At 35.9% G+C, this 15162-nt stretch overlaps 1 protein-coding gene across 3 annotated transcripts in view; it reads left to right on the top strand.

The window, feature by feature from the left end:
- Positions 1-2067: 2067 nt before the first annotated feature.
- Positions 2068-15162, top strand: part of LOC149534275 (rRNA biogenesis RRP36-like protein) — a 148839-nt gene continuing 135744 nt past the window's right edge. The window contains exons 1-4 of one of the 3 annotated variants that reach the window (XM_089807413.1): positions 2068-2207; positions 2656-2905; positions 3036-3160; positions 3248-3314. In XM_089807413.1, the coding sequence (XP_089663539.1) occupies positions 2735-2905; positions 3036-3160; positions 3248-3314 (363 nt within the window). In that variant the 5' untranslated portion in view covers positions 2068-2207; positions 2656-2734. Of the gene's footprint in view, positions 2208-2233; positions 2460-2597; positions 2906-3035; positions 3161-3247; positions 3315-15162 lie in introns of those variants that run through there. The other 2 variants (XM_089807411.1, XM_089807412.1) reach the window with 2 other exon arrangements.

Raw genomic sequence — 15162 nt, 5'->3', positions numbered from 1 at the left:
TGTCTTTGTGGTGCCTCTGGGTCTAGATGTCCATCTATGTTGGAACCCTTGAGTTAGTATACTTTTAGGATTTCCAGACTTAGAGAGTACTTGTGTTTTGTGTTTTGATACCTTGTTTGGGACTTGAGACTATCTCCTCAGTGTAGTGGGAGTGGACCATTTAGGTTCCACACGGTCGGGTGGTAGTGCTTTTACTCTTACCATTTGAGATCCGTTCCGTGGTCACCGTGGCTAGAGTTTTCTTGGTTGGCATTTACCTTCACTATGTTCTTGGATTATTATGATGGATAGTTAGATTTTATGATAGATGTTTTATCATTATGGATGTATGGATGTATCATGTATGGTGAATAGTTTCATATATTTTTACTATACTTTGTATCATGGATTCGTGGAGGTTGATGTATTTCTATTTTTATATATGTATATTCTTTTAAGCCTTTCATACCTTGTGACTTGTACAGTGGATGATTGAGCATTCCGAATTAATTTGCAAAAAGGCATTCGGAACAAATGTATATTATGGACATGGGACTTTCTGATTATTCTTTCATATGTATGTGATAGTTGTTAGACTTAGAATTTAATTAAATTTAAACGTGACTCAACGTCTTAGGATCTTTAAGAAATGTAACTTGCAATGTATGTTTGTCGATGATTACATGTTATTGCTTCCGCTACTATGTGTTTGATGTATATGTTATATTTTCTTATTTAAAAAAAAAAAAAATGTTTAGCAAACTTAGTGAAACTTTAGGTTAATTCTTTTGGATCCCTTGGCAGGGCGTTACAACTAGCTCTCAAGCCCGACAAAGGCGAAAGCTCTTGGGCGGCTACTACGAATGTTTTGAGAAATGAGCCTTTAGTTTTAACATCACAGGCAACTTCCCTAGTAAAAACTCTGCATCAACTCAAAATTAAAGAATGCTCGCATTACATTCAATTAAAACGATTTGCTTTGATATCTAGACTATAATCACACCTTTCGTCTTTAGTTAACAACTCCGATGTCAATGCCACTATTGATCTGAATTCTTCCTCTAACTTTTGTTGCTCAAAGGAATCGAGATTGTAGTTGATGTCCTCTATGCTGTTCTCATTGATGATTCAACCTAGTGAAATAGTATAATTTGTTTTTAATTAAGCCAATGATTCATTTGTTTTAAGCCATGTGGCAGTCCAATAATGAGTGATTCAGTATGTGATGGAGTGGTTGTGACAATAAAAGTGTATAGGTTAGCTTTTGTTTGTAAGTGAATTAACAATTCGTCGTTACTTATTTTTGCAAGGGAATTTGGGTAGTTAATATGAGACACATAAGGCTATAATAGCTAATGCTCATCAATATAATTACCATCCTATCACAAATTCAATCAATCATTATATTTATTTCTGTTCTGTGTAGCAACGATTTAGATTTTATAGAAATATGCGTGCTTACCATTTTAATATATTTTCAACTTTCTTATATTTTATCCTTATGTTGTCTCCTTAGGTTTGTTGAAATGTTGTGAAATTTTCTTGACAAAATCATAGTGATTTTTTTTCTTCTTTATTTGTTTCAATTTTAGATTTTCTTGTCTTAAGATCCCTCTATACTATTTTGCACTCACATATATGATCATTTTGCTTATGCTTATTTTGCTAGTTCATATGCATATTATCATGCAAAACCCTTATGCTATTATTCTCATGTGGGGTTTGAGATTAAGACAAAAATAAGTGATTTTTGATCCATTTGAAAATTGGAGATGTGACTCCAAAGAACACAAGAATCTTTACGATACAAGATCTTTAGCTATATTAGAAACCCTTTTATGATTCAATAGATATTAACTACATATTCTATTGATTCTTATGATTTTTGAATATTTATTTCAATTTCTCCTATAATAATTTTTTAAAACAGATTAATATACATAAAATAAAATAAATTAACTTTAATCTTACCTTTATTTGGATTTTTTAAAAATAGATTTATAATATAAATAGATCTTTAATATATGTATATATTCTCACTTAATTTAACTCGACTTTCTACCATATCTTTAAGTCTATCCACCCATAAAATATTTGAATCTTAGCAAAGAAGAATTGAAAAAAACAAGGTCAATAAATTTTAAATCAACGAGGCATCTTTCAGGGAAAAAGCTGCTCCGTCGATTTGATCTTCTGTCGCCCAGAAATCTGAAGACTTGCTTTATTAGGTATCGGTTTTAATTTCAAATATTTTGCAACGAAAGGATTAGTCGTTTCATACCGTCGATTTTCTTTTCTCGGTTATCCGACGATATCGGGCCTGCCGAAAATTGCTTATTCATTTTTCGATTGATGTACTTGCATATCTAGTTAGCACGAGTTTTCTGTTCAGACATTTGCTAAAAAATACAAAACCCAAACGCCGGGACCGAATAAAACCCTATAAAATAGTTGAGTCAGCTGATTAATCTGCAAGGAAGGTTAAGTGCATTCTGTGTACGATTGTTTTATGTCGTCCCAAATTGTCAATGCATCCTTTTGTCCTCATGATTATTCAATATGAATTTTATGAGTCAATCTTTAAAGGAATGCAGGCTTAAAATGCAGTTGTTGAAGAATTGTACATCTTAATGGTTGTTGTGAGCGGGGCTTAACTTTCTTTTCTTTATGCATTAGGTTTTTCCTGACTCGACGAGCCAGAATACAATTAAATTCACGTCTTAAGCTTATGCTTTTCCTGGCCTGCCGTTAAGCGATGAAGAAAGGAAATGTGAAGTTGGTGAGAGGTAACTTCTTGCAAGAAAATGAGGATGATTTTGAAGCTCAAGATTTGGCTTTAAAGGAGGAGAATGAGGAGACTTCTTTAGAAGAAGAGGACAATGATAATTCAGAAGAAGAAGAGGAAGATAGTGTTTCAGAAGAAGAGGTGACTTTTTTGATTGTATCCACTTTCACTTATAGACTTCAAAAGATCTGCAAATTTTCTTTAGTTCTTTAGAATTGTTCCTTTTGGAAGCTATGCGTGTTGTTTTATTTGTGGTTCTTGTCTTTGTTAGGAGTTACAAGACCATCTAATAGATATTCCATTTGAAGAGCTTCAAAGAGTACGTTCTGATGGTCGAGAATCAACCCATGGTAAATTCAAGAAAGAGACCAAACCCTCAAGAGCTAATAAAAATAGGTTTGGTGCTCTTATCACTTTCAGAAAATTCAACATCTTCGTTAACAAGTTAATCTTGCGGTCTAACAGTTTATTTTATTAATGCAGGCCAATGGAGGTGACCAGTAAGAAACCTGTTGGAAGGTTTAGGGAAGTTGTTCAAGCTCCAAAGAAAGTGAGTTTCTTTAAATTCATACGAATTATGATTTTGTTGGTGATGAATTGTTTCTTGTTTGTTATGTTTTTTGTTTTGCTATTTACCTATTTGTTTCATTAGGGCGGATTGTCTAATATAGGAACGAGCTGAATAAGTTATGAAAATCACAATTAATAGGCCCATTTGTGTTAGAAAGTACTTGAAAATGCAAAAAAAAACTTTATATTAGGGATTTTAAGCCATTAAATGGAGCTTTTGTTCTCCTATTTGCACCGCTGATTGAATATTGGGGAAGTTTGATTCAGGGATGGATCTTGTTATGCATGCATCATTTTGCACTATTCAGTGTTTTCTAAACTGAAAAGAACCTACATCTTGTTGTGGCCAAGCAAGCTTCTTTACTTGCATTGCTGCTTTTCATGTTCTTCATCTAGACCTGAACTAGGGTTTTAAATGTGGTTTTTTGTGTATTTTAAAATTTTGCTCAAGTAACGATTGTGCAGGGTTGAATCAGTCCATATTTGGTGCATCATTATTTCCAACATTTGTCATGGCCTTACCACCTATGTTTAACATGTGCTTTGAGGACGAAGCTTTGAATTTTTACAACAATGCAGTTCATGTTATCTGCCTAATTTGTGATGGCTAGAGACCTTGTAAGGATATATGTCGTGTCCCTCTCAATTGATGGAAATTTGTCTTATTCATAAGACATTACAATTTTATGATACCTAGAAGGCAACAATCAGATTAGAGGAGAGTAATAAAGCGATAATTAGTATGCAAACAAATAGTGCTTATGCTATAAACAACAATTAGTGATCCAACAATAAAAATGTTCAAAGATCTTTAAGAAGGAATGGATGATGCAGCAGTGAAATTGCGTCCATATTACTTGTTCTTATATTTGTGAATTAAAATATTAAATGATGTTATTGTTTTTAAAGGCCAACCCATTGGTGTGGATTCACTTTGTTTCAAGGCCAACTATCTTGGCATAATTGCATCATTTAGAGAGCCCAAATAAATTGAAGGATAGTAAACAATAAAGTGATTAAATGTTAAGAATACCAACATATGATTAGTCATGATGAGGTACCAATCTTGGGGGAGAAGTCACCATACTAGGGAAGTTGTCCCTATTCATGAAACGTTGCCTCCTTCCATGTCCTCCCTATTTATGGTACTTAAAAATTCTAGTTATGAGAAGATGTATAAGACTATTAAGAAGTTAAATAGAAAAATTGCAAACACTAGAGGCTAAATAGTAAATACTTGAACATTGAACATGGAAGTTTTCAATATCAAATTACCAATTAGAAATTAGAATACTCAATACTACATAAAATTTTAAATTCTCGAATTAGCCAATGGAATATTTCTACTATATGATATCAAATGTATTCGATCATGAAAATAATTTCAATGAGTAGTATGATATCAAAACAAGTACAAAATCAAAATGTAAAAATGGCAAAATGTAGGGAAGGAGGCCTCTAATTATCCCCCAGGAGGTCAACAAACTCCACATTACTGGAGTCTGGAACTACTAGACTTGCCAAGGTCAAGATTTGTCAAAGAAACACTAACCAATTCTACATTTGAAGCATTCTTATCCTCATCAAACTATGATGGCTCCCCTAGCTTTACATCCCATCATGTTGTTGGGGTCATATACACAAAACACTATGTATGACCACTAGCTTCTCTGCTCTCTTAGAGGTAAGTTTGTTCTTCTATGAAGCTATAAGTAGACTAGTTCCTTGTAGAAGTTGAAGAAATAAAAACTTGAGACAACAAATGAATGACCAATGTGGTAGTTGCTCATTTTGGTCCATGACAAGTCCACCACAAGTCCATCACAAAATAAGATCCCCCTGTGCCATAGTTCTTATGTCTATCTTTGTTGCAACCTTGTAACCCCTAAGAGTAGCAAATTCATCCATTCAGTGTGAATCTTGCCAGCATTTTCAGTATCATACATCCTATCAATGCACTTCAATAACCCTTCTTGCACCTTATCATCCTGAATCAATGCAACTTTACCAAGCTTAGGCATGTACCACTTCAAATTCAATGCATAATTAGCTATGTGCAAGGGAGTGTTTAGGCTGCCCCATTGATGTTGAATAATAGGTCGAATGTGGTCATTGTAGATTGCTAAAGTGGGGTCCTATTGCATGACTGTCCTTATATAGCCAAGCATAGAATTAATGCAATCATACACCTTTCCAAGGTTAGGTGCATCCCCATCCCTATATTTGATGACCTCGAAAATTGGAGTGACGATAGAGACTAAGGGAGTGTTTAGGCTGCCCCATTGATGTTGAATAATAGGCCGAATGTGGTCATTATAGATTGCTAAAGTGGGGTCCTGTCGCATGACTGTCTTTATATAGCCAAGCATAGAATTAATGCAGTCATACACCTTTCCAAGGTTAGGTGCATCCCCATCCCTATATTTGATGACCTCGAAAATTGGAGTGACGATAGAGACTATGTATTTTGCATCACTCCAGTATGCATCTTCACTATCTCCTTCACCCTCCTCCCTTTCTTCGCCTTGGTCCCATCTCACCAATTCCACTCATTTTTCATTACCATGAGTTGTAGCGGTCCTTGCAACTCAAGCATTTTTTAGAAAGTAAAGTCCACCAAGATAATTGAGAGGGGGGGGGGGATGAATCAGTTATCCAACTATTAAAACACTTTTTAACCTTAGTAACTCTTAAGCATGTGAACAATAAAATCAACAACCATAAGAAGATACACATACACAATGATTCTAGATATGTTAACTAGGGAAACCCTTGATCAGAGGGAAAACCCCGGTGGGGATGGTACCTGCAAAGTGATGTACTAATATAAAAGTTCTTTTTTAGAGGATGGACTCTTTTAGGAGCCAAGGAAACACATTCAATACATATCAGTCCCTGTTAGGAGACTTTGAAACCCTGTTAGGAGATTCCAACCTTGTTAGGAGTTGTAGAAGGCAGAAGGACCCATTGTCCAAACAACTTCAGGGGCAAGACTACTGAACTCACTGCCCAATTGGTTTCTGTATTATTCCTTGTAGAGTAGTAGAAATGAATAATCTCGAACTCCTTTGTCCTCTTGATCGGACCAATCCTCTTCTGATCTCAATGATCACCAACTTCGCATCCAAATAATCCCTTGGATCACTTATTCACATTTACCAAATACTTTGCATATCACACTTGAATACATCAATCTCACACTTCACCACAAGGAAAATAACCTTCCTTTATACCATATTCTCAAAATAATTCCTTGAGTCAGCTTTGAGGCTTTCCTAATTAATTATAATAGGACCTCATTAGGATATTACAAAACTTTACATCTTTTCGCAATTACGAATCATTGTTGGCGCACAATCTTTATGACATTCCATATGTGCGACCTCAGACCTTACACACTCGCTGACGTCATCATCAGGTTGTTTATTGTGACAGTCTAACTGTGCTCATCACGATTCTATCCTTGTTAAGAGATACAAATCAATCATCAGAAACCACTTATCAGGTACTCTGTCTGCTTATTGTCTTTTGTTATCTTCTGCACGTCTTCGACTCTCTATATGCACACTTATCCACGTCATTAGGATACAGTGTAGAACACGTTCTTAATTGCCCTTGACCTGATCATCAATACACAGTCCGTACAACCTTGTTCTCTGTTTGCTACTTTGCAATGTGTGAAGAGAGACATTTTTTTATTGGTGATTGTTGTTATTGCATATCTGCGATACTGGTGATGGTTAGTTCTGTGATTCCATGATTGAAACGGCCACTGCAAATGACATGTGATTTGGCCATAAGTACACCAACGGTTATGAATATTTTTAAAACAAACAACTCTTCACTGGTTCAAAGTAATCTACAGTTTGGTGCAGCAGTAATGTCAACAGGAGTTTTCTTCTGTGCATGGGCATTGGTCTCCTAACAGATGTCATCTGGACAATATTTTTATTAATAGAGACGTTTATTCAGCATTCACAGGTGGAAGTTACAACCATATATGTAGATCAGTTACATCTCGAATGGATGATGCCAAAAAGGATATTGCAGAGATACAGGGGATGCGATTTGATTTTTAAATAGAGCTGGAATGTTTTTGGAGAAAAAGACAAATGAGGAGTGCAAAAACAAACCATTGATGATTGACTTGTTGTGTACTGGGATTTTTTTTGAGTTTGCAATTACTTTTTTTGGGCTGGTAAGAACTGACAATGAGAAGCGACAGCCATTAAAAAAATTAAAGGGTGACCAGTGTACCAGTTAGTTACATTATAATCTTTCCCTTTTTGGGTGGCTGTAATGCGTTTTGGAGTTGAATGTCATTTTTGACTGCACAATGGATTGGTTTTGTTTGTGATGGCTGAGTCCAGGCGTTTAAAGAAAACAGTGACTTATTTAGCCGAGTATAAACAGATTTATTAATGATTTTACAAAATGTGGAGTTGAATATTGGCAGCCAAGATTCCACTATTTGGTTATTCTATTGACGTATGTTGAAATTTTACATTTTTATAATTTTATTGGAAATTTGAGTTCACTTACTGCGGAGTGAACATTGTACTTGAATGTATGTCCAAAATGTTAATGGTTTGGATCTCTGCAAATGTAACAATATTACTGTTATAATTGATATTTTCCAAATGCAAATCCCGAACTCTTATAAATATAAGAGTAGGAGACATGTCTCATGAAGAGATGTCTTTATGATTAATCATTATTAGTTAATATATATTAACAATATAGCATATTATGTATATATGTATGTATGTATGTATGTATGCATGCATGATTAGATGTTGGCCCAAGTCAAATTCACAATACTCCACATATCTTTGTTCACGTATCTATGTATGCATGCATGCATGCATGTATGTATATATATTATATATAATATATATTTATAATATTATTTATATATATATATATATATATATATATGTAGTATAATTATATATGTATGTATGTATGTATGTATCAACATTGCATCTTAAGATTAAATCAATTCGACTGTAGCTATAATCTTAACACTCCCTCTTAGCTAGGGAGGATTCGTTATGGAACACAATATGCTCTCAAGCATATGGAGATATATCATCTTATTGTGATATTTACGGATATCAACAAAAATCCATTAACTCACACATATATTAACATATATTACATATGGAATTTACTTTATTACAAAAGAGAGAATTAAAGCAATTTGATTACAAAATTTGAACACCACCTTAAGTGTGTTCTATGATAGATTTAAGTTATGGTGTCCGGCAAGATATGACCCGAAAAATCATAACAACTTTCGTGGTGTCTAGCAAAACCTGGCCCAAAGAATCATGATAAGTTGGTTATCAAGGTGTTCGACGAAATCCCACCTGAAGAACCATGATAACACTTGCTCCTAGACATCCAACACATTTTGGTGCTATAGGTTAATGTAGTATATCTAGGAGATAGCTCAAACTATTGATAAGATCGTCACCTTACAATAGTTAGCTTTTGTTCATTATCATAACTTCCGGCACTCTGGGACATCAACTTAATGTAGTCTATTATGATAACAAGTCCAGCTATTGATAATATCGTCACCTTTCAATAGCTTCCCTCTAAATATATACATCAATGAAAAATCGTTACCTTTCATGACATAATCTCAATAGCATCATGTAATAACTCACATGATATCCACTATGAACCAAGGCAGAGGGTGGACCCACCATTGCTACTACTAGAGGGTGGAACAAGGGTTTTCACCTCAGACTTCTTATAGAGAAGAATACATTACAATTTTACTTAGAACTTCTCATAGAGAAGATATCATTTACAAAGGATTGTACCTCAAAATTCTCCCTCTGAACATCGATCCTGGGAAGTCAGGTCCGCTAGTTACTTCCTTAGAAGTTCTCTTCACCCAATCTTTTGATTTTCTAGTGATAAGTCAATACTTCCTCATGATGCACTCAAGAGTAGGCCCATCAAAATCATGCAGTCGCACACATGTATTCTAGACTCTATTTACCGTATGGGATAAATAGATTAATGCATGTAGACAATAAACAAGAATATGTAACAACAATACTCCTTTTATTATTCGCATATATGATGAAGAGATTACATAATGCTTATAATGATGATTACAACCATAATCCAAAGTTGTACATAAACCATTCCGAAGAACCTTCTCGAAGGGGCCCGTTGGCTACATAACAAGAACCTTCCCGAAGGGACTCATCGCCTACACAACAATTACCGACGACATCAACCTGTCGGCTACACAATATCTATCGAAGACATCATCCCCCCCAAAAAGGAAAAAGTTGTTTTTGGACGACAATTACAAAATATTCGAGATAGATTAACAAAACAGAATACATTAACTAACTAACTACAACAAGATAGATATGTTTCTGTCACACCATTTTCACATTCGTCCCATGCTTGCACCAAGCTGGTCTCCAAACCACGTTGCATCTGTAGCCTCTGCTAACACAATATTGTCTCCTTAATCAAGCTGACCTTGATAGCCACCCGTGCTGCTTTCTCTGCTTCCAACTCTTGGGTACCCTGAGCTAAGTGTCACTGCACTGCCTTCAACTGGATGATCAACTCCTCCCGAGCTCTCTATGCATCCACCAAGATAGGTTAATGTCCAACACCTACTCCAAATGCCTCAAAGCGTATCACCCCTCTCAAAAGGCTTGCTCCATTGATCTTTCCACCTCTGACACTCTATGCCTGCAACAGCTCCAGGTCTCATCAACTAGTCACACTTCCGACGACTGATAACTGAACCGACTGGGGGTCTAGGGGGCATCGTCGCCAGCGGGGTTGAGGGGCAGGTGATATAGGGCGGGGTCGAGGGGCAGCGCCCCTGCCGCTAAAATCAAATTAGCACTCTCAAAGCCACACAAAACTCCATGAAACACACCATTTTTGTCATTTTCTTTTGATTCCACACTCTTTCTGGCAATTGCTTATGTTTTACTACCTATTTATGTCTTTCCCTTCCCTTTGGCATCATGCGTTACTCATTCTGAATTGTTTCAATTTGTCGTCATTTTTTTTTTTTTTTGCTCTTCTTCTGATTGCTTCCTTTTGCTCATCTGTGAGCTTCTATTGTATGGTTAAACAATTCAGACAAATCACTGCGAATGCCCACACACCCCTAAACATGGTCGTGCTGTGGTTGGATGGAGGAAGGTGTTGCCATGAATGCGTTGAAAGTGCTAGCTGTATTCGCCACTTCAAATCCCTTGCCATTCTCTTGAATCAAGCTCAAAAAAACAAAAATGCAGGTATGAACCGCCCAGGGTTCGAATCCAGCTGCCACAACACGCAACTACAAAGCTTCACTCGGTCAATCTTCCTCTCCCAATTCGCCGTACGGTGGAATACTAAGAGGGCCGTATGGTTCTTTATGAGTGCCTTAGATTTCTGTACCGTGTACAGTCTTTTTTTCATTTACTTTGGATTAATCTCCCTGAGAGAAGTCGTATGGTGCCATACTATGCAGGGGCCGTACGATGTTTATAAGACATGCAACTGAGCAATTTTCGTATGGGGCAATATAAAATCCAAAGGGCAAAATTCTGTCGACTCGTCCTCGTCGTACGGTGAAGGTGTCTTACTTTGTCGTATGAGGAATGCACTTAAAACGCCGTACGGGCCTATTAATCACCGTACAGTGGGCCACATAAGACACCGTACGGTGACTCTAATAACTTTTTTATTTTTATTTTTAATATTACTTTAAAAAAAAAAAATAGTACTCCTTTTATTGACGTATATGCCGAAGAGATTACATAATGCTTATGATGATGATTACAACTATAATCCAAAGTTGTACATATACCATTCCGAAGAACCTTCCCGAAGGGGCCTATTGGCTACATAACAAGAACCTTCCCAAAGGGACTTGTTGGCTACATAACAATTATCGACGACATCAACCCTTCGGCTACACAATATCTACCGACGACAGACTCCCTTTGAACATCGGTCCTGGGAAGTCAGGTCCTCTAGTTACATCCTCAAAAGTTCTCTTCACCCAATCTTTTGATTCTCTAGTGATAAGTCAATACTTCCTCATGATGCATTCAAGAGTAGGCCCCTCAAAATCATGCAGTCACACACATGTATTTCTGGACTCTCTCTGAGTATCAATCTTCTAAGCTCCTAAGTTGCCTTGAAAGTTACGTCCTCAGAAGTTCTCTTCACCCAATCTTTTGATTCTCTAGTGATAAGTCAATACTTCCTTATGATGCACTCAAGAGTAGGCCCATCAAAATCATGTAGTCACACACATGTATTTCTAGACTCCCTCTGAGTATCAATCTTCTAAGCTCCTAAGTTGTCTTGAAGAAGTGTCAGATTCCCTCTTAAAATAGAAAAATACTCATCGTACATAGTCCCAATCATCGAAGATATTTTTCCTCCAAAAATCATAGATTGAGACTTGCACTAATGCCTTGGCAGCATATCTAATGTACCATTCTTCTCTTCTTGCAAGAGCAGCCCTAGAGACAAAAGAATGGAACAAGATTATATCAAGGCACATGACTCTTATTATTCATACATATAAGAAAGAGACTATAATTAAAAACAAGTGTAAGATAATAAATACTTATCTATACATCAACATCCTTGATGTAAATGTTGCTCCAATGAGGATCCATTTGCAACAAATCAGTGAACATCTCCATATAGGTGTTTTTCATACAATGGGAATGGAACATTGATTGTAATTCCCCCCAACAATGTAAAATTCCTACTGACTCTATTCTATAGGGTTTTCAATCACTATTTTATCCCATGACTACATATAAAGATTATACATGGTACTTTGAAACCATTAGCATTGCCTTCATAGGTCGTATTTTCTCATAGTATCTATGGTATTCATCTTTATAGGCTTGAGATTTCTTAGGTGTATAACAATAATGGAAGTAGAAATACCACCCAAATCAAAACGACACTACCAATCTCTATGGCTCCAAACTTCCGCTTGTGAATGAGAAATAACTGAAAATGGTCCCTAACAATGATTCTTCCCTTAGAAACTCTGATAAACTGTCCAAGTAATGTTGTTCATATTTCATTTTTTGTGTGTGTACACTAACCAATTATCCATGGTTCCAAATTTTACAATCTTACCCTCACCGCACTATATGATTTATTTTGTTGGAACATTCAAGCAAACGACTTGAATGGATTTGTGCATGCTTCAATATATATATATTTTTTGATGGAGGTCATCCACAAACAAGTTTTAGGTACCCGATACGGGCCCACGCGTGCCTGAAACCTCTTCGGCTAAGAGCCAAGGACTAAGGAGCATCCACGCTGCCAAATTCCCCCGGGGCATGATCCTGGCCTCATCCCTTATGATGTCTTCGGGCCTTGCACTCAGCAAGACTTGATCCCTGGTGGGCTCTTTGTGAGCCATTCAACTTCACCAGTAGACCAACAGCCCATTGACGCTTCCATGTTTTGGATACAATATCTTTCATGGAAACTTTGTAGCTTCATCTCTTGCATATTTTTTGTCTGACCATACAGCTTTGGCGCACCTCTATTTTCTACAAATCTTGTGATTTCCTTATTTCATACCTTTAAATGACATCTTATTGGGCGGTCTTCCAAATGGTTAGCCATCCTTGTGTAAACTCCTAAGATTTGCATGCATGTGTTCAACTAGAGATCATTTTCGGTGATAATATCTTATAATAATAGTTACATATTTTGATGGATGTGACTGTCTGTGCCAATTTGTTAGTCTTGTACATTGCAAATATTTGGTTGTGTTTGATAAAGGTAGATCCTTGGTAAGGTGTCAGTTTATGAAAATATTGAGCACTGCTGCCATGATATTGAACTTTTCTTTAAAGGCGCGAAAATAGATCTCATGTTCCCTCGTCAGCTGCAGCTTAGAATATTAGATGATCGATGACTATTCCGTCACCATATCTATACGTCACATACAGGGTACAAACTACAAAACCAAGTGCACTCACTTGGGTACTACTTATTTTGAAATATCCTGCATTAAGCAGTTGAGTGCATCAATTTCCCTACTCCCCCATAAAAAATCTTATAAATTATCAGATGAGTCATCAAGGGATTATTATTTTCACAATGAATTTTGATGTCGCCAATTTGTTGGGCCTCATGCTCTCCATATATTTCTGTTATTTTCCTCTACAAGAAGAGTATTGCCCACGATCGTGATCATATACATATAACACTCAATGTGGATCTACTTGAGCTCAGGTCGCTGAATGCCTTTATATGGGGAATGTTTCTACTCGAGCCAGATTTCCGCAAATGAATCTGACTGCCTTGTCTTAGATCGATGATCACCGCATAGAAGACTAGGGTCTCGGATGCAGATGGGTGTGTTCGAGTTCGGGGTACGATCTGCATGATAAGAACTGTTGCTTATGTGGAAGGATCTTGCATGGGTTCAAATCAAATCTCATGCTTCCAATGTGATGTCAGATCATGGGAAGTCAGTTTGTGGGGTGTGAGCTAGGAAGTCACTCGCAGGTTTGGGATATATTACTCTTCCAGAATCGTCACGCCCTCTAATACCATGTGAAATATATTCTTAGCTTAATCACAGAAATAATGAGTATATATGCACTGGATGAAAAAGGTGAATTTGGAAGATAAAAAGAGTAATAGATGATTTGTATATTCAGCAGACCAACTATGATCACTGAGATCCTGATTTGACTGAGGTAATGAATGAATTACACCATGGACTAAGTTTTGTTTGATCTATGCAGAAAAACGTTGAATAATGAAGTAATTATGTGTATGATTTCGTCTTCTTCTCTAAGCTTGCTGATAATAATATCAGAATATCGCTTACCACTCCCTGTCACCAGCGAAGGATACCCTGACATCTGATTTAGTTGCTTATAACATGTCTTATTTTATGTCTACTTACATTCCTTATTGCTGAAAGGAACACTCTTCTATGATATCAACAAATTAAAGATTGCCTCTGCCACTTTAACACAACAATCATAACCTTATCCACTCTAAATTATCGAGTGCGAAGAAATGAGCTGCGTTGAAACTCTTGGACTTATCTCAATCACTACACAACACAAATTTAATTTGATGCGTTCAGCCAATGATGACATGCATTTCTCCGATATAGCTTCTGCAACTTATTTTATAATATATCTTCAACTTCTTTAAAAATATATCTTAAAATTGTCGAAAAGAATTTAATATCCTTCATTTTCATCTCCTTTTCTACATTTGCAGGCTGGCTCTGATAATATTACCATTATAATTGATATTTTCCAAATGCAAATTCCAAACTTTTATGAATATAAGAGTAGGAGACATGTCTTTATGATTAATCATTATTAGTATATATATATATATATATGTGTATGTGTGTGTGTATATATATATATATATATATATATATATATATATATATAACATTATATATATGTGTATATAATATAGTATCTATTTATAATATTATTTATGTATATATATATGTATATTGTATGTATGTATGAACATTGCATCTTAAGATTAAATCAATCCAACTGTAGCTATAACCTTAACGCTCCCTCTTAGCTAGGGAGGATTTGTTATGGAACACAATATGCTCTCAAGCATATGGAGATATATCATCTCAATGTGATATTTACGGATATCAACAAAAATTGATCAATTCACACATACATTACATATGGAATTTGCTTCAATTCACTATGAGGCTAAATTTCTCAATAGTCCCTCTTTAACAAGGAGAGAAGTAAAGCAATTTGATTACAAGATTTGAACACCACTTTAAGTGTGGT

The sequence above is a fragment of the Cupressus sempervirens genome, chromosome 10 (assembly GCF_028749045.1).
Source record: "Cupressus sempervirens isolate cs-2001-9-10 chromosome 10, ASM2874904v1, whole genome shotgun sequence".
Classification (NCBI taxonomy): Eukaryota; Viridiplantae; Streptophyta; class Pinopsida; order Cupressales; family Cupressaceae; genus Cupressus; species Cupressus sempervirens.
This window is presented reverse-complemented; position numbering and strand designations above follow the sequence as displayed.